Source organism: Prionailurus bengalensis, chromosome D2 (genome assembly GCF_016509475.1).
Source record: "Prionailurus bengalensis isolate Pbe53 chromosome D2, Fcat_Pben_1.1_paternal_pri, whole genome shotgun sequence".
In the NCBI taxonomy this organism is placed as follows: Eukaryota; Metazoa; Chordata; class Mammalia; order Carnivora; family Felidae; genus Prionailurus; species Prionailurus bengalensis.
This window is the reverse complement of record NC_057351.1, coordinates 11,525,372-11,545,697: the sequence shown is the minus strand read 5'-3', so window position 1 is coordinate 11,545,697 and position 20,326 is coordinate 11,525,372. Positions and strand designations below refer to the sequence as shown.

At 43.5% G+C, this 20,326-nt stretch overlaps 1 protein-coding gene across 11 annotated transcripts in view; it reads left to right on the top strand.

Annotated features, from left to right (window-relative positions):
• The window catches only part of RYR2 (ryanodine receptor 2), a 756,924-nt gene that overhangs the window by 190,720 nt on the left and 545,878 nt on the right, over positions 1-20,326 (top strand). For all 11 annotated transcript variants that reach the window (XM_043596215.1, XM_043596214.1, XM_043596207.1 and 8 more), the window contains exon 2: positions 15,241-15,360. In XM_043596215.1, coding sequence (XP_043452150.1) covers positions 15,241-15,360 — 120 coding nt within the window. The remainder of the gene's footprint in view (positions 1-15,240; positions 15,361-20,326) is intronic.

Genomic DNA, 20,326 nt, shown 5'->3' with positions numbered 1-20,326 from the left:
GGGGCAGACTGTGCCTGTGACCTTCCCCATCTTGGTTTGCCACTGGTGCTATTTCTTTTTTAAAATTTTTGAGGAAGAGAAATATATATATATATATATATATATATATATATATATATATATATAGGGAGGGAGGGAGGGAGGGAGGGAGGGAGGGAGGGAGGGAGGGAGAAAGGGAGAATCCCAAGCGGGGTCCGTGTTGACAGACAGATCTGTCCCTGTGTAGGGGCTTGATCTCATGAACCGTGAGATCATGACCTGAGCTGAAAGCAAGAGCTGGATGCTTAACCAACTGAGCCACCAGGTGCCCTGCTCCTACTTCTTACTCCCTCTGCTGGGTGTTAGGATAATGTGGAAACTGAGGCCAGTGATAATTGAAGAGGAAGGGACTCTACTGAGTCCTAAGCCAACAAATTTATTTTGTCATGTATTTTGATGAGTTCCAGAGGACATGGCAAATGTCAGTACATTATTTTTTTTCTACGGTAGCCCAGAAAAAGTGTTAAACTAGTATTATTCCATCTCCGATGTGGAAGTTAAGCGGGTCCATTTTCCTCTTTTGTCCTCCTGGCTTCTACTTTGTTCTTTTCTCTGTCCTTTCTTAAAAATCTAATGGGGCGCCTGGGTGGCGCAGTCGGTTAAGCGTCCGACTTCAGCCAGGTCACGATCTCGCGGTCCGTGAGTTCGAGCCCCGCGTCGGGCTCTGGGCTGGTGGCTCAGAGCCTGGAGCCTGTTTCCGATTCTGTGTCTCCCTCTCTCTCTGCCCCTCCCCCGTTCATGCTCTGTCTCTCTCTGTCCCAAAAATAAATAAACGTTGAAAAAAAAAATTAAAAAAAAAATCTATTGAGCAGCATTACTTTAGACTGCCCTTTCTTAGTCTCACTTCTGACTATTGACTGGCTTTTAATTACTTGTTAATGATACATCCAGCCTTCTTTCTCCTCTCACCGCTTCCTGCTACTCCTCCATTCAAACTGTTACTCTCAATACGTTTTTCATTTGGTTTTGTTTCTAACACAGTTCAGTCTGCGTATAATAACTTTGTTCAGTTTACCGATAGCCACATCATCGGACGTATATATTTTTTAAAGTTTATTTATTTTGAGAGAGCGCACAAGCAGGGGAGGGGCAGAGAGAGAGGGAGAGAGAGTCCCAAGCAGGTTCTGCACTGTCCGTGCAGAGCCCGACACGGGGCCTGAACCGAAATCAAGAGTCAGGAGCTCAGCTGACTGAGCCACCCAGGCATCTCCAGACATATTTGATAAAAGGGAAATTGGAGGATTAGGTTCAGTTTCTTGGTAGATTCCTTCCCTTGCCCAGCCAGACTCTTGGTGCGATGATTTTACATCGGTACATGCAGAAGTTTGAGGATAGGCTTTCGAGTCAGGCGGACCCAGATTTTGGCCCCATTCCACCACACCCCAGGGTGGGTAACCGCGGGCAGGCGATTTACCGTCAGGATGCCTTTTTCTTATCCGTAAAGTAGCTGCCTTAATAGCACTTACTCATCCTCAGGAGCATAATAATAGTACTTAACTCCTAGAGCTCTTCCTTTTCTCATTGGTTGACTGTGTTCTGAGCCAGATGCTGTGCTCTGTGATGAGTAGAAGTTGCTAAGTAGAACTGACATATGCCTTGCCTTGATGCGTCACTGAGGAATTGCGCGGTACCTGGGATGTAGGTGCTTCACGGTCGTTAGGTGCCCCTCGGGAAGAGGTAGGTAATAGATGGTAGTTCCTTTTCCTTTTGAAGGCATAGAAAGAATCCATTCTTTCTTTTATTCTTCAGATATCCTTTATGAATGCCTACTATGTGCTGGGCCCTGGGGGTCAGTATAAACAAGGTAGGCAGAAGACAATGAGCAAGAAAACAGTTAAATAAGACAATCGCGGAACATGAGTCGTGTGCCTGGGGGTTGGGTGGGAAGGGACGGAGAGGACTCTAAGGTAAGACCTCACTAATGGGAAGGAGCAGGCTTTGTGAAGGTCTGGAGGAAGAACATTTCTGCAAAGGGAAAAACAAGCAAGGCAGAACAGGGCTTTTCATGTCCGAGAAATAGAAGGGAGACGTGTGGCTGGATTGTAATGAGCAACGTGGAGAAAGACATGAGAGAGAGTTGTAGAGGTGGAGAAAATCGAGGGTGCAGGGCGTGAGATCATGAGAATGGGTTGACTTGTGTAAGGCCTGGGTGGTGGGAGGGCAGGTTGAAGGAACACAGGAGTTAGCAGAAGGAAGTTAGATGTCTGCTTTTAATTATTTTGATGGACAGTGCTACTTTCGGAGATGAGAAACAATGGGGGATGGCAAAAACCGGGGGGGGGTGGATTTAAGAAAGATTTACGTTTTGGGTATGCTAAATTCCAAGGGGCACATAGACCTATTGCAGTGTGCTCATTATTTGTGACTGTTCCTAAGGGTAAAGGCTTACCTATGCCTTGTTTGATGCTTCTGTTGGTTTCTGCGGCATTTAAGAAAGGCATTCAAGAGCTCTGTAGATGATTCCAGCTTTTATTTTTGCTAAGTCATAGTTCGTAGGAGGCTGAAACTTCGTGTCATCAAGGCTTGCTGATGGCCTGTGAGACCAGCAGAGTCTCCATTGGTTACAACAGTGCAGGTCCTGGAGACACTGGATGGTTTCCTTAGAGCTTACTGGTGCACCAGATTTACTCCGCACCGATGGCCGGCCTGCTGTAGTGTATCAGGATGAAAAAGGTAAAGTTCCTCTCCGATAGCAGTGTTTATTTCTACCGAACTAGGACCAGAAAGGCATCGGTGACATATTTATATATTCAGAGGAAACATTCTGCCTTGCGACTTCTGTTTGCATAGTACCCCTAGTGACTCGGAGATGAAGAAAAGGTCTCATGTCTTGACTGTCTCCAGTATCTGGGTGTTTCTGTCCAGCTCTCCTTCAGCTGACATTACCCAGGCACATGCTAACGCCGCCCTCACGGCTCATCAGCTCTGACGTGCCGTTTGATGTATGCACTTTGGCCCGACAGTCATTAGCACTGAGCAACAGACGACTTCTGTGATAGGTCAAAGAGACGAGAAACAAAGCGTCACTGTCATCTTGCATAAAACCACACACGCAGCCTGAACAGTTAAGGATGCTAACAAGGTATCTGTTAGTTTCCTCTACCAAAAAAAGAAAAAGAAAAAAAAAAAAAAAGAGGAAGCTAGCGATAATTTATGCGGTAAGAGTGTACAAAGTATGCTTCATTTCTGTCTTTGAATTTCTACAAGAGCGGAATTCTCTTTTCTCTGTTTCATCTTTTCCATGGAACCATAAAGTGTGAGTGCTGGAAGGGGCCTTGAAGGACATTCGGTTCATTTACCCGTAAGGAACGGAGGATCGCATAGTCATTCTGCAGTGCCAAAGCGCTCCTGTTGCTGCAAATTAAACTATTACTCGGGAGAAGAGATTTTTCCCAAAGCTTCTGAAGCATTGAGTCATTGGTGCTTCCCATGCCTCATTGGGTTTTGACACACCCTCACGTTCTGCGTGTGTGAGAGATTGTGGGTCTTTAGTTTTGCTTCAGTGACTTCAGTTTTAGTACAAAGCGTATGTCTTGTGGCCAGGAATCCGTAACTAGTCGCGTATGGAATCTGGCGTCCTTCAGGAGAATTCGATGTGATGGCTCCTCTCTTTTTCCAAGACTTGTGACCATTTTACTGATGTCCAGCTCAGTGTGGCCCCTTGAGATCGCCATGTTTGCTCCTGAATCGCACGATAGGCCCCACAGAAGAGAGTTTTTCCAGCACACGTGGGCCGTTGATGACCTCGTTCCGAAGAGCCTACCTCAACCCATTCCTTGCGGCCGAATACCTTGGTTTCCCATCTTCTTGCCTCTTCTGTCGAATGTGATGGTTGGTGCCATTTCTCATTCAGGATTCTGGTGCTGTTATGCACATTATTATGCGTGTGTTCTCAGAGGAATAAATAAGGTTCTTCTCTGGGGAATTTATTTAGGAATGGAGCTGCCAGGTTGCAAGGCATGTGTTTCCAACATCAGTGCCAAATTGTTTCCTAAAATGGTTTTTAACGGTTTATTCTCCCACCAGACACGTATAAGAGTTCCCATTTTTCTACATCGTTGCCATCACTTGGTTGAACCTCTTGTCCTGTAATTCACCATTTGTATTTCATCTTCTGAAAGGCTATTCGTGTTTTGGGCCTATTTTTCTCTTTTTTTTCCCCTCAGTGATTTTTAGAAGTCCTTTATGTGTGAATTTGTTTCTAGTATGAATTTCCAAAGTCTTCTTATAGTTTTGGGGTTGTTGTTTTTACTTTTATTGAATAGAGGTTCTTAATTTTAATAAAGTTGCGTTTCTTAATGTCTTCTTTTGTGTTATTTTTGTCTTGCTTGAGAAATCCTCATTTATTATAAAATTATACTGATATTCACCTGTATTTTCTTCTTGAAGTCTTAAAGTTTGCCTTCACAATTTAAATCTTAAATCTTGGGGCGCCTGGGTGGCTCAATGGGGTAAGCATCCAACTCTTGATTTCAGCTCGGGTCGTGATCTCACAATTTGCGGGATCGAGGGTCGCGTTGGGCTCTGTGCTGACTGCGCGGAGCCTGCCTGCTGTTCTCTTTCCTCCCACCTGTGCCCCTTCCCTGCTCACACTCTCTCATAAAAAAATAAACTTAAAAAAAGAAATCTTTAGGGGCGCCTGGGTGGCGCAGTCGGTTAAGCGTCCGACTTCAGTCAGGTCACGATCTCACGGTCCGTGAGTTCGAGCCCCGCGTCAGGCTCTGGGCTGACGGCTCGGAGCCTGGAGCCTGTTTCCGATTCTGTGTCTCCCTCTCTCTCTGCCCCTCCCCCGTTCATGCTCTGTCTCTCTCTGTCCCAAAAATAAATAAAAATGTTAAAAAAAAAAAAAAGAAATCTTTAAATCTTACAACTGATTTTTTTTTTGTGTATGACATGATACAGGAATCCAATTTAGTTTTTTAAATAAATTATGTATTTATCTAGGCTTCTCGTCACTCTTATGTTACCACTCTAGCCCTTCTCTAATAAAAGTGCATTATTTTGTATTCTACATTTTCAGTTGCAAAGAATTATTTTCCGATTAACTTAAGTATTTATGATTATGTTTAGTGTTGCGTAAAGGGCGGGAGCCATCTAACTGATCAACAGGGAGGGGTTATTAATGGAAAAAATGGCCCATTTTCACTCAGCATATTTTCGTGGTTTATATCAGAATAAAAAGCAACATACTAGGTTTTCAACAACTTTTACTGCCTTCCTAGAGTACCAATTTATTGCGGAGCATGCTTTTAATTGATTATTACTTCATATTATTATAATTTTATTATTATTTGTTACCAAATTCCACACTCAACATTTCTTAGAGCCCTTCGTCTTTATTTTGCATCTTTGCAGTAATATGTCACTCAGCAGTTATTGGTAGAACTGGGTTCTTCATAGAGTGTCTTCCCTGGATGGGTTTTCTGTTGTGAGCTCCAGCTGAAGACTCGATGTTAGGATCAGTGTCTCCTCAGGTGAGATCTTAAATGTTGATTAAGGAACGAAGATTGCTCTTCATTCCTGACACTGAGGTGGTCGTGTGCCTTGCCAGCCCATCCATGTTTTTTTTTTTAAAATTTTTTTTTAACGTTTATTTATTTTTGAGACAGAGAGAGACAGAGCATGAACAGGGGAGGGTCAGAGAGAGGGAGACACAGAATCCGAAACAGGCTCCAGGCTCTGAGCTGTCAGCACAGAGCCCAACGCGGGGCTCGAACTCACGGACCGCGAGATCGTGACCTGAGCCGAAGCCACTCAACCGACTGAGCCACCCAGGAGCCCTAGCCCATCCATGTTTTAGAAGTGTTGCTCTATGAGTAGTGGATTTCAGATGCTTTCTTCACTGATATGCTTTTCTTTTCAAAGTTTTTTTTTGATGTTTACTTATTTTTGAGAGAGAGAGAGAGAGATACAGCGAGACAGAGACAGAGTGCAAGCCTGCAGAGAGAGAGGGAGACGCAGAATCCGAAGCAGGCTCCAGGCTCTAAGCTGTCAGCACGGGGCCCGATGCGGGGCTTGAACTCACGAACTCTCTGATCATGCCCTGAGCGGAAGGTGGATGCACGACCGACTGAGCCACCCAGGCGCCCCATTGATATGCTTTTCTAGCAGGTATTACCTGGCATTCTCCAAGAGAGTTGCACCTCCTGGTAAACATCATCTTGCCCTCTTTCTTAAAGATTATGATTTTTTGGGGCAATAATCTTGTTTACACCAGGCCTGGAGCTCACCCGAAGGCCCTCTACAGTGATCACAGAGATAGACCTTGTCTCAAGTGCAAATTTGCTCCCTGTTTCTCAATTAAAACCTTTCCACACAGACGAAGGGCACGGAGTTTCTCTGTCATATGAATTCTTTTTTTTTTTTTTTAAAGATTTTTAAAATCTTTATCTATTTGAGAGAGCATGCGCACAAGCAGGAGAGGGGCAGAAAGAGGGTAGGGTGGGGGTGAGCAGAGGATCTGAAGCGGGCTCTGTGCTGAGAGCAGAGAGTCTGATGCGGGGCCCAAACTCACAAACTTGTGAGATCATGACCTGAGCCGAAGTCGGATGCTCAGTCGATTGAGCCACCCGGGCACCCCGTCTATCATAGGAATTCTTTAGTGTGAAAAAAGGCTAGCCTTCTGGCTGAAATATTCCCTGTAATCATTATATTCATACAGTTTTTCCCTCTGTGTGGATTCTCTGATGTCCATAGAGATAATCTACTCTGGGTGAGGGCTCTTCCTTATTCACTGCATTTACAACATTGCTCTCCAGTGTGAACTCTCCGATGTTATCTAGGGACAGAGCATGCATTAAAGGCTTTCCCACAGAAAGAAGGTACTCAGTGTGTCTTTTTTTTTTTTAAACAAGTGTGGATTAAAAAAATGTACTCTTAAGGGCTGAATGATGACTGAAGGCTCTTATACTAAGAATATAGTCATAGGGTGTTTCTCCATTCGAATTTCCAGATGGGCATAAAGGTTAAATCTGTGGCGGGGGACCCTTCACTTTATTTATAGGGTTTCTCTCCAGTGTGATGATTTTTTTTTTTTTTCGGTTGTACAGCTATAATTTATTCAATAGTAGCTTTCTGGTTTCTTTTCCTACAATCTGTCAGCAAATTCTGCCAATTCTACCTTGCAAATATACTATGTTCAAGTTGCTATGTCTTTAGTAGGTTCTCAATTAAACATAGGTGGCCTGGGCTTTGCATCCTTGTGATAGGCACCATTTCTGTTGGCATGGCTTAGTTAAACGGCATCCGTACCCCAACATAATGGTTCAGATTTCATTTACCACGATAGCTTATGAGTAACTGTGTCAAATACAGACGTCACTGCTCACTCTTCGGTGTACGAATCCCCATCAGATAGGTAGCAGACGCACAGCATGATCAGTGACCAGTCACGTGGCTTCTTCCCGAGTCCGTGGGGATCGGTCACCACCCGTGTGTTCTTCGTGCTCTGCAAAGACCGTAGGCGTGCAGGTGCGTTAGTTACGTCCTCGTCTCCCTGTCATCAAGGCACGGGACATTTCGCGAACACGGGTGAGTGGGAATTGGCTAACGGAAATGGAGGCGCGGTAAAGAAACGAAAAGTGGGGAGACTGGGAATGAAATCCGCATCGAACAGAAGAGGAGTTGTAGATGCTGAGTCTGAGTGTGGGAGTGCAGACACAGCTGCCACTTGAGAAACCGTGGATGTGCAGCCAGAGGGACCGAGCGGAGGCGAGCTTATCGCCACAAATGAGGAATGTGGTTGTGACACAGAGGATGAAGATTGTTGCCGAGGAAGTAACACTGGCAAAGAAATTCACATTAGAGGAACTCTCAGAGATATTCTAGAGCCCTGAAGATGCTGGAGAATGAGCCAAATGTAGGAGTGCGACAGTTTGCTGAGACATAGAGGGGGGTGCTTGTCCCACAGGGAAAATTACATAACCAGCAGGATAAGGCAGGCTCCGTTCAGACTGCTCCTGATGAGCGTTTTACAAAGAACAAAAATACTTTAATTCTCAGTGTTCTTCATGTTTAAAATTATAGGGAGCTAAATATTTTACTGTTTTTTTTTTTTTTCCATTTCTCTGTACTTTTATAACTGGTAGAGTTTTTAATGTTTGGACCAAAATTTTCAAAGGTACAATCGTAAATAGTTTCCCCAAAGATTTGCTTTGCACAGTCATTTTTCTGGTCGTACCATTGTGTGAACTGAGGACTATCTGTATTTTTTAAACAAATGACTGTAAACTCAGTGCAAGACCAGAAATATGGGCTTCTTTTTTTTTTTTTTTAATCGTCTCAGCTCGTTTGCTCTGATAACCACATATTTGCTGTAAGAAAAACCAATAGTATAGATAGCATTTTATTTAGCCAATTGCCAGAAAAGCTAGAAGTGATGATGACGTCAAGGAGACAGACCAGTGACCGCTTATCACAGTTCCCGGAACATAGGAAGCACTCGATAAATGTAACATGTATCTAGAATTTGCTCACTTCCGTCCACCTCCACTGCTACACCTTGGTCTGGATCACCTTCATCTCCCTGAATGGCTGAAGTCACTCCCCTTAGATCCTTCTGTTTCTTTCTTGCCTCCCTGTGGTCTGCATTTAGTACAGGACCCAGTGGCCCCCATTCCCTTAGTAGAAGCTAAAGTTCAGACACAAGGCTCAAGGTCTCTCAAGGTGTGGCCCCACCCACTACCTCCCACCATCTTCCCCCTGACTACTCTGCTTCAGCCCCAAGGACATCCCCCTGACTACTCTGCTCCAGCCAGAAGGATGTCCTCTGTTTCCTTGAACATGCTGGGTTCAAGGTCTTTCGTGGTGTGGCCCCACCCAGTACCTCCCACCATCTTCCGGCCACAAGGCCATCCTCTGTTTCCCTGAGCATGCTGGGTGTTCAATGAACATGGCTTTCATTGTCCATCCCCCCAGGCAGTGCTCCTCCCTAAGATAGCCACGCGTCCATTCTCCTTCCCTGCTTCAAGTCTTTGCTCAGAATTCATCCCCTCAACAATACCTGACAGTTGTGTTCATATCTTTATGCTTCCCACCCATAGCAACACTCCTGATCCCCCTTACACAGTTCCATTTTTTTTTTTTTCCCCATGGAACTTTTTACCTTTAACACGATTGACAGATTGACTGTGCTTTTGTTTATTGTCCCTCTTCCCCTGCCAAAAGGTAAGCCTAATGAGTGCAGGGATCTTGGATTTATTCAATGATTTATCTCAAGCGCTTAGGGGATATCCTATCACATATATCCTCGGTAAATATTTATTCAGTGACGAATGAATGTTTGAAAGAAGCTATTGATGTTGTTTGGTAATTATTTCCGCACTCTTGGCAGCATTTGTTAGAGAAATCATGTCTTATTTACTCATCACAGAATTGCCTGGAATGCAGCATTCTGGTGCTGGCTCCACCCCCACCCTTCATCCCTGCCTGCCCCAAATGATCTCTGTTCTTTTTTTTTTTATTAAAAAAATTTTTTTTTAAATGTTTGTTTATTTTTGAGAGAAGAGAGACAGAGCACGAGCAGGGGAGGGGCAGAGAGAGAGAGGGAGACACAGAATCGGAAGCAGGCTCCAGGCTCTGAGCTGTCAGCCCAGAGCCTGACACAGGGTTTGAACTCACAAACTGTGAGATCATGACCTGCGCCGAAGTCGGACACCTAACCGACTGAGCCACCCAGGCGCCCCGAATAATCTCTGTTCTAAAGAGTTGTCAGGTCACAGGAAGACTACAAGAGCATTTAATAAAAGGAATTCAATCCAGCATATACTTATGAGGCATTCACTGTGTCTACATTGGCTGATGCGATTGCCTCTGTTTTCATTAAAGAAGTTATTTGATTGGACACCTGGTTTCTATGAAATTCAGTCTGCCCTGCTTGACCGTAGGATACAAGGCATGTAGTCTTTTGAGTTGGAGCCAGTTGTGGAAAAATTATTAAGACATAACTGAAAAACAAAGACAAGTTACAGAAGGTCTAGACCTGGATAAACATTTCAAGATGACAAGCATTGTTAGCATCTAAGGAAAACACCTGGTGTGATGTGAGGGACTTTTTAATGACCAGTGTTGTGAAGAACATTTTTTTGACTTTTCAAGGGCGCAGTATGTTTGATTTGCTTAGATTGTATATGAAAAGAGTTGTAATTGAAGTTTTATTATGTTTATTTGGAAATAGGGAAATTAGGGACTGGACTGCTTTTTTTTTTTTTTAAATCCAGTGATCTTGGGGCGCCTGGGTGGCTCAGTCGGTTAAGCATCCGACTTCGGCTCAGGTCATGATCTCATGGTCTGTGAGTTCGAGCCCCGCGTCGGGCTCTGTGCTGACAGCTCAGCACCTGGAGCCCATTTCAGATTCTGTGTCTCCCTCTCTCTCTGCCCCTCCCCTGTTCATGCTCTGTCTCTCTCTGTCTCAAAAAGAAATAAACGTTAAAAAAAAATTAAAAAAAAAATACAGTGATCTCATTGGGTTTTATATCGATGCTACGAATGCTTATGATACATTAACATTTGTAACAGTTATAGTAGGATCAGCAGTTTTCCTCAAATATTGCCCTTTTTCCTGGCTGAATATAACCAGAAAATCACCTAATGGAATCCTGTAATGCTGTCTTTAATTGGAAGGGTAGGATCTTACCTTGGCAATTCTAAAAAGCATCCCTATTTGTCAGCATGGTAGCACTTATTCATGAGCTAGTATAAAGTGGATTAAAATGATCATTTATTGAGTATATGTTCCCAGTGCAGTGTTAGATGCTGTAATTTAATAATTACATAAGTGAATGCATAATGACAACTAAAGGGAATACAGTGGTATAGGAGCCCAAAACAAAGGAAGTGACATAGCCTGGTGGGTCGGGGAAGGCTCACCTCAGGAGTGGGTGCTTGAGTTAAGTAAGATTTGAAAGATAAATGTGTCTTAACTAGAGAGAGATAAAGGGTTTAATAGCATGTGCAAACTCCTGTAGGAATGAAGGAAGGTTGGCTGGAGGAAGTGTTGGGCTGGCACTCTTCTGTGCAGCGTGGAGCCTTGCACACTGAAAGAGTCTTTTGGTGTTTTTCCTTAGAGCAGCGGGAGGCCATTAATAGATTTGAAGCCAGGAAACATTACAGTTGGTTGATGGTTGTGTCCTCAAGTTGAAGCGCCGTTGGATGGGAATTTGCAGTGTGGAAAGCTATTCAGTGGGTTTTGAGGATGACTAACCAAGATGGTAGCTGGTGTGGTGAGAAATGGGTGGATTTGACGTAGAATCCATAGGACTTGGGGATTGTAAGCTGGATATCACTCTCACAGAAGCGCCATTTATCTTCATGAAGTTCATGAAGTTGCTCCTAGAATATTTGTTTTTTACAGTTTCATATTTTCAAAATTTGTGAAAAAAGAGGAGTAGTTTTGTTTCTTCAAGTTTGTTTTATATAAAATGGGAAATGGTGTCAGTTCAAGTGTTTCCAGGAACAGGCATGATACTTGTATCTCATTATTATGCTAGACATTCATGGTTAATGAACAGACTTTGAAATTTTAAAAAATGAAATGATAGAATATGAGCAGAATGCACTTTTGTAGTGTTTTGATTATGGAAGATGAGTTGCTGTGAGTTGAATCAAAATTTGTTGCACTAAGTCCTAGGAATGAGACATGGGAACTCAGAAAACCAAAAATACCCAAAGGCAAATACTTAAGGAGGATTTTAGTTGTTATGGGCTCGGGCAGGAAAAGTGATGGTCACAGTGTGCATTTAGGCACTCGGGTACACCAACGGCACATGCAGCTAAAAGGTAAAGGTCAGTGATGAGAGTTAGGAGCCTGGACCTCAGGACCAGGTAGCAAAGACTAATTCCGAAGCCTTATGACACAAGAGACACCCTTTCACTATAGCCTTATTGTTCTGTTACCTTAGCAGTATTAACTTTCTAGATCCCATCAGTATTAGGCTGTGCTTGGTTTGTTCTTGGAAAAGAAAATGGATTGTGTGTGTGTGTGTGTGTGCGCGCGCGCGCGTGTGTGTACCTATATCCTTACGCACACATGTATGTGTCAATAAAAACCAGATTTACTGCACATGGGTTATAATAAATAAAAAATAAAGCTACTTATTAAGACTTCTCAAATGCATAGTCAGTAGGCTCTCAAACCACAGTGGTTCTGGAGAAAAATTATGCTTTGAGATGAATGATGGGTAAGTTAAAGGGAACTGGCAGGTATTTATGAATTGGTCTTTGGTCCATCCATGCTCAGTATATTTTCCTTTCTGCCAGAAAGGAACCCTGTGCTTACTGGAATATAAAATGGAAACAGCTGCCAGGTAAACTGGAAAAAGCCTCAAAAGTCAGGCTAGGTTCTGTCATTCAAAGTGGAACCGTGATCTAACGTTGTAGCAACAGCCTCTCTCCTTGGTGGGGTGGCCGAACTCTTTTGAACTTAAGGTTGCTTCGTGGCCAGGCACTCCATCCCAGTGTTAAGGCGCTAGGTGGAAGGGAAACTTTGCATGAGTGAGTTAGTTTTATACACTTAGTAGGGTAGTTCATATATTATTTAAGTTGGTTCCTTTCCCTGATATTTTGGTATGGACCACATATTAATGAGCACCTTCACATGTACTCTCATTTCTGGTTCTGTCCAAAGTATATGTACTTGTTTTAATATTCATCTGTTATTGATTGCCTTCAAGCTCTTCTAAGAGACTACTCACATGTCTCCTGGGAGTTATATGCCTTCTGGGACCCGTTTGGGATCCTAATTCCTCGGATCCACTAGTTAGAAATATAGGTTCAGCCTCACCCAAGACCGATAGAACCGGAATCTGCATTTCAGCAAGACTCACAGGTGATAAGATGTGCATCAAAGATTGAGAGGTACTTTTTTAGATAATGATTGTAGTAAAAAAAACCAATTGAGCCTCTAGAAGCAACATGGGGCTGAGGACTTTTAGATTCAGATCAGTTAGGTTTAATGATCAGTTCCTAGAACTAGGTATGATCAGCCCTCTGTCAGCAACAAGTTATTTTGAACCTCATTGTCTTCATCTGTGTATTTGTGGATAATCTTTATATAATGAGATGTGGAGAATAAGTAAGTTAATGCCAGGGCTGACATAGACTGTTCTTCTTGGTAAATATGGTGTGCCTTCTTTTCTTGTGTGGCTTACTGAATAGCACTATTATTCTCACCTATACCTTTCCATTTTCTTATTCTCATTCCCAAAGTGTCTTTAATGAGTGCATCAAAGTAATTATTTACTAAATGGTACTTAGATAGACTCCAACTTCCGAAGGAGCCCATTTTACCCAAGAGTGCAGTTTGCATGCTGAAGTTAGTTCCAGCGGGTGTGAGTGGGACCAGATAGCAAAAGGCTATGGGGATTTGGCAAGGCACTGAGCACATCAGCACAATTCAGGTCTTTGTTATTACACTGCCTCTTTGGAAAGCACAATATATCTTTGATTTTGCAGATTATATAACCAACAGAAACACTTCATTATTTTTATTATAGCCATGCTGAGCATGAATTAATATTCAGATGTACTCATTATATGAAAATAATGCTATTTTTTTTAGCAGATGACTTTTAAGTTGTAACAATTGAATGTTCACTGGAAATTAATGGGCACCTGGAGGGATAGTCGGGAGGAAATTATTAAGAAATTGGACTTTGCCTGTGACTAGAGCTGTAGGCCAGTCATTAGATATTGCTTCACCATATAGGAAATAAAGCAAATGCCTAGGATTATGAAGGCTTTAAATGCAAATTAGAGTTGTACTTTTCCAATCGATACAGCAGATTCTTTGGGTTAACCCAAATGGCTTGTCTTCTGCTTTTGAATTTTTATCACAGCTCGTCACCCCCCGCTCTGCCATTTTTCCCGGGTGAGGGTCTTCTAGGATATACTTGTTTGTTCCTTTTCTCGGACTCTAATTAAAAGGGTCAGTGAGTATATCCTTTTACTACTCTGTTAAGTGTCTTGTTGCCTTGTGTTTGAAGCGTCAAAATGTAAGTGGTTGGACTTGTTAGCTATTTGCTACCTAGAACTTGTTAAGGTGAGATATTTTGTTTAAAAATGACAGTGGTATCAGGCACCTGGGTGGCATAGTTGGTTAAGCGTCCAACCCTTGATTTCAGCTCAGGTCATGATCTTACGGTTTGTGAGATCAAGCCCCGCATCAGGCTCTGTACCGACAGTGCAGAACTTGCTTGGAATTCTCTCTCTCCCTCTCTCTCCCTCTGTCTCCCTCTCTCCGCCCCCCTCCTCCTCCTCCTCCTCTACCCCACTCCCCTACTCAAGATCTCACTCTGTCTCAAAATAAATAATCTTAAAAAAATGACGATGGTATCTCCCATTTATTGTCTATTTAGTGCCTTTTGCAGGTCAGTCATGGTGTGACTCCATTACCTTATCATCTTAGAGATGCAATACTTTGTCTAGGATCTTCTAACCTGTGCATGGCAGAGCTGAGATGGGAATCCAGTCATGGCTAATTCTCAGGCCTGTGTTTCTTGCAGTCCTCATGTTGCCTACACGGAGGCATCCCATTTACCGTCTTCCCCCTTGTATAACTTGTCCTGTAAGGCTGCTTAGTTAATTGGAAGCCAGTGTTGGGTTTCACAGGACTGAACTAGCAAATCCTCTCTCTGCCCATTTCTAAGCAACCAAGGGTCCTTTCGAACGTGGACAAGTAGCCGGTGTGTGGATGAACTGGGGTGACTTTCTGGGTTGGTCCGTTCTTGACCTGTTTTCCTCTGCTGGTTTTGGAGTGATGTGTGTGCCTGCTGTTGGAACCCATGTCGTTCTTGATGATTCGTGATGTCCTAGGCGTGTGTCAGGAAATTTCTTTGTAATTTGGATGATTAAAGCGGCGTGTAAGAGTGCTAACGTGGAAATTTTGTATTTTACCTTTCCTCATGTGGGTTGCCTCTGGAGATCAGCAATGAGAGTGAGAGAACTGTTGGCTGAGTTGAGTGGCTGCACCCTCTTTCTCCTGCCACCCCATTACCTTTTTTGACAAGTAGACATTCTCTAGGGATTGACTACTTTTTTTTACAAGTAGACATTCTCTAGGGATTGACTCGTGGGTCTTTTTGGCGAGTTGTTGTTCCCTTTGTCTCTGCTTTTTAATATGCACTAAAGTAATAGTGTCCAAGATGAGAGTTAGACCGCCTCGTCATGTCAGATCTCTAACTTTTTCTCCTTTTTCTCTTTTTGCAGGACGATGAAGTGGTCCTACAGTGCACCGCGACCATCCACAAAGAACAACAGAAACTGTGCTTGGCAGCGGAAGGGTTTGGCAACAGACTTTGCTTCCTGGAGTCTACTTCGAATTCCAAGGTGGGATAAAGCCCTGGGAGGCTGTTCAGATATTGGGGTTTTACTCATGGCAGTCAAGTTATTGACGGGCCCTCTATAATTGCCTGTGGAGCAGAATAAACGAGAGGGGGTGTGGAAGATGTTTTGACTCTTCACGAAGCAAGTTTCTAGCTGGACCCCCACTCTTTGTAAGGAAGTCAGATAGGATTGTTGGCAAGAATCAAACAAAGCCCTTGCCCCCGTCGTGGTGTTTATATCCTCGTGGATAAGTAAACAAGTAAATAAGTGGTGTGATTTCAGAACGAAGCGCTATGGAGAAAGCGGAGTGATAGGGTAGAGATTAATGGGGCAGGGACTCGCCCTTTCACAAAGGGTGTTTGGGGCAGGCTTGCTGAGGCAGTGACATTTGAGGAGTTTGGAGTGAAGTGAGAGAGTAAGCAGTACTAAGTACTCTGAAACATTCCAGAAAGAGGAACCAGGTGATGCAGGGGCCCCTGGTTAGGAAGAGGAGTTGTCACTGGGGCCCGGTCTTGGAAGGCCTTCCAGGCCACAGCCAGGAGCTGAGGTTTCTTCCTGGGATGAAGGGAGGCCATTGGAGCAGGTGAGTGATGCGATCTGATGTAGACGTTGCCAAGATCGTCCTGGGTCTCGTGGGGTTTGGAGGGTGTTGAGAGAGCAAGCATGGAAGCAGGGAGATGGTTGGAAGGTGTCTGTGGAAGTCTGGACACGAGCTGCTGGGTCTTCGGACCACGGCAATGGTGGGGGATCTGGAGGGGGAGATTGAGAACTTGCTTTCAGGACTCGCACCATGTGCTGAAAGATTAGATTGTGTCGAATGAGGGAAAGAGGAAATGAAGATGTCTCGTGGGTGGGAAGTCAACCAGAAATTGGTCAGTGTAGTCGTTTTTTGCGTAGTACTTCCTGACGTCCAGAACCCTTTGACGGGCAGTCTTACTCCATTGTTGTGGTAAGAGTGTGCATGGCTGTTGCTGTCAAATTCACTGCACAGGGGAGGATTTGGAAAGCTAACAGAGGCCAGGTCCCATGCCTAAGATGCTCGCCGGGCCTTGACACAACAGTGTCAGGAACGATTCTTCCATGCTTTGACCTTGGCCATTTGACTTCAAATGCTTCATTCTTTCCTTTATACCACAGCACTTCTCTGGTGAAATAATTATAATTCTGTGAAATGATACTGAGCACTGTGTACACATGATTCATTTATAATAATAATAATAAATTACAATTATTATAATAATATAATTAAATTATAATTGACTTATAATAATTCAATGTTAGTAACTTTACTACCATTTTAATAGTCGGTGGCAAAACGTGATCATGATGCATTTTATAGCTCTCCATAGATTTATTTACTTATTTTTAAATGTTTATTTATTTATTTTTGAGAAAGAGAGAGTGAGCAGGGGAGGGGCGGAGAGAGAGGGAGACAGAATCCTAAGCAGGCTCCATGCTGTCAACACAGAACTGGATGCGGGACTTGAACTCATGAACCATGACACCATGACCTGAGCTGAAACCAAGAGTTGGATGCTTAACCGACTGAGCCACCCAGGTGCCCCTGTTACTTAGATCTGTTTTAATTTTACAAGTGTTTATTCAGCATTCTCTTTGTATTAATGACTGTGACACTTGTCAGTCGTGAAAAATGGTCTTCTTAAAAAGAAAATATTAAGCATTTTAATATTTTTTTTTCCCCAACGTTTATTTATTTTTGGGACAGAGAGAGACAGAGCATGAACGGGGGAGGGGCAGAGAGAGAGGGAGACACAGAATCGGAAACAGGCTCCAGGCTCCGAGCCATCAGCCCAGAGCCTGACGCGGGGCTCAAACTCCCGGACCGCGAGATCGTGACCTGGCTGAAGTCGGACGCTTAACCGACTGTGCCACCCAGGCGCCCCAAGCATTTTAACATTTAGGATGTTCCCTGTGGTTTCTGCTATTTTGTAGTGGCTGGAACCAGGCACACCATTTAGTTAGCTGGTTCTTGATTTTTCCCTTGTGTGGAACACAGTACTGGCTATTGTTTTCTTGTTCCTTTAACGTAAGAGCTGGTTTCCAGCACTAAAAATGAATGCTTCCTACTCGGTAGTGGGCATCTCATGTGGCAGTCAGGGCACTAATCCATGTAAACTGGTTACTTCCTCGGAGGCATGCTTAACTATCTCATTGTTAACTGATGACCTAGTGAACTGACCGCCTGAACCTTTTTTTGTTGTCATTTTGTTTTATTCTTCGCTCGTGTATTTGAAAATTTGCCTGAAGGATGAGATACTGAGGTTGTTCATCAAGCATAGAATGAAGTAGCAGTTGAAGTCCAATAAACCAATTTGAACTTTTTTCTTTAACTTCTTTTTTTTTATCTTTCTTAATGTTTATTTATTTTTGACAGAGAGAGAGAGAGAGAGAGAGAGAGAGAGAGAGAGAGAAAGAGAGAAACAGAATGTAAGCAGGGGAGGGGCAGAGAGAGGGAGACACAGAATCCGAAGCAGGCCTAGGCTCTGAGCTGTCAGCACAGAGCCTGATGCGGGGCTCAAGCTTACACGCGGTGAGATCATGATCTGAACCAAGGTCAGATACTAAGCCAACTGAGCCACCCAGGCGCCCCTTAAGTTCTTACAACATAAGTACAGTCTTACTTGAAAACCTGCTACAATGTCAGGTTTTTGTTTTGTTTTTTTTCCCCCATGTTTCCATTTGCCTTTGTTCTCGTATATCCTTCCTGTACTTTTCTGCCTGCTGAAATCCTGCTTGTCTTTCAAGAGCTATTTCAAATAGTCTTTATTCTGGGATGCTTTTTCCCAAGTTCCTGAATTCTCTTCTCTGTGCTTCTTAAGTGCTTTGTTTACACTTCGGTTTTGTTGCCCAGTGGGATTCGTTCTGTATAATATCTGCACCACTTTCTCTCCCTGACTATATCCATATGTATGTATGCTCCCAGACACATAGACCAGCTTCTGAATTCCCTGAGGACCAGAGCGTATTGGTTTATTTTCTTAACTCTTACTGCTCGGTAACGAGCACAGTGCCTTGACCTAGTAAGTGATCCACAAAACTTAGTGGACCATTAAGTTTGAGGGGAGACCGCTGATCTTAGGCCAATTATATTTTTTATAGACTTTTAACTTTCAGTAATAACGGAGTCAAAGCTCTGGATCTCCGTTCGTGTTTAAAGTATGTAAGCCTGGGTACAGATGTGGTTTGTGCAGATGTATCTGGTTTTGACTTTTCACTGGTGGAAAATGGGAGATGGTCCTTTTTCCCCCTCTCGAGTTTGTTGTCTCCTGTATTGATTATAAAAGTGGAGAGAACAAAGTTATCATTGGCAGTGAGCAAGGAGTCAGTCACTGTAAATTATATATGCGTTCCTGGAAATGATCCCAGAAATGTCTTAAGCTGCAGAATCTTTTTTTTTTTTTTTCAACGTTTATTTATTTTTGGGACAGAGAGAGACAAAGCATGAACGGGGGAGGGGCAGAGAGAGAGGGAGACACAGAATCGGAAACAGGCTCCAGGCTCTGAGCCATCAGCCCAGAGACCGACGCGGGGCTCGAACTCACGGACCGCGAGATCGTGACCTGGCTGAAGTCGGACGCTTAACCGACTGCGCCACCCAGGCGCCCCAAGCTGCAGAATCTTTTAATCAAAGACAGGGCTCTCTTTTCCAGAAGACTGTTTCATGCTGCTAGGATATCTCTCCATGCTGATTTCTGCCTGAGAGAGAATGGCTCGGAACTGCAGCATAGGTTTTCCTGAAGAGCATGCAAACGTCAGATCTGATGCTACCGCAGTTTAGTCATTCCTAAATTAGAATCACGGATATTTACTGCACATTCTTTATATGAATGACTTTTCATTTTCTTTGTTTTACGATTGAGGAGTCAGGCTTTTGCTTTTAGGAACCCAGTCACTTTGAGATAGACCCACCTGCCCTCATTCAGTTTGAGGGCAAATGAGAAGCTCTCAGAGAGGCAGAGGGTTTCATCTCTGCGAGTCTTTACGTAAAAGTAGGCAGAGCTTGGAAGAGAGCAGAACTTCACGTACACACGCAACACAGTGACACGTTACTAGGTGACACGTTATCCCCACGTATGTGTTGGGACATGAATGACAGGAAGTGGAGGAAAGACAGCACCATTTCTGTCGTGTCCAAAAATCAGTTACAAGTACTCATGGAGAGCATAGTGGGCCAGTGTGGAAACAGCAGCCGAAACCAAGAGGGAGCGAAGGAGATATGGTAAGAACGGGTGTTTCTGGAGCAATCTTGGCCCATGACTTTGGAAGCTAATCTAGTAAAACCCCTTCCAGATAGGCCTTATGTTTTTTTTGATAAATATTTTTTTACTGTTTGTTTATTTTTGAGAGACAGGGAAAGACAAGGCACAAGCAGGGAGAGGTAGAAAGAGAGGGAGACCCGGAATCCAAAGCAGGTTCCAGGCTCCAAGCTGTCACCACAGAGCCCGATGCAGGGCTTGAACTCATGGACTGTGAGTTCATGACCTGAGCCGAAGTCGGATGCTTCACCGACTGAGCACCCGGGCACCCTCAGACAAGCCTTCCTTTGAGAATAAGCTTTTGAGAATCAAATATGGATTGAGCAGGGTGATAGGGGCAAAGAACAGACAGGGATCAGGTAAAAGGGAGGGAGGGAAACAGAGCCACCAGATCTCAGAAAAGAAAGGCTGTGTTTTAAATACCGGGTAAAAACAGAAGAACAAGTTGCCTAGAGCCGTGCCGCTAGAGAAGCTCACCCATTCTCCTTTTGTCCAAAGAAGCTCCTTCCAGACTTATCTGTTTTTCTGAAATGTTTCTGTTACCTGTAGCCATAATTCTGCTCCTGGTTGGTGTCTCTCTTTTTATTATATATTTATAAATATATAAAAATATTTCTATATGTTATTTATTTCATATATGTTCTTTTATATAGTTATTTTTATATTTAATATAGAAATATATGATACATTGA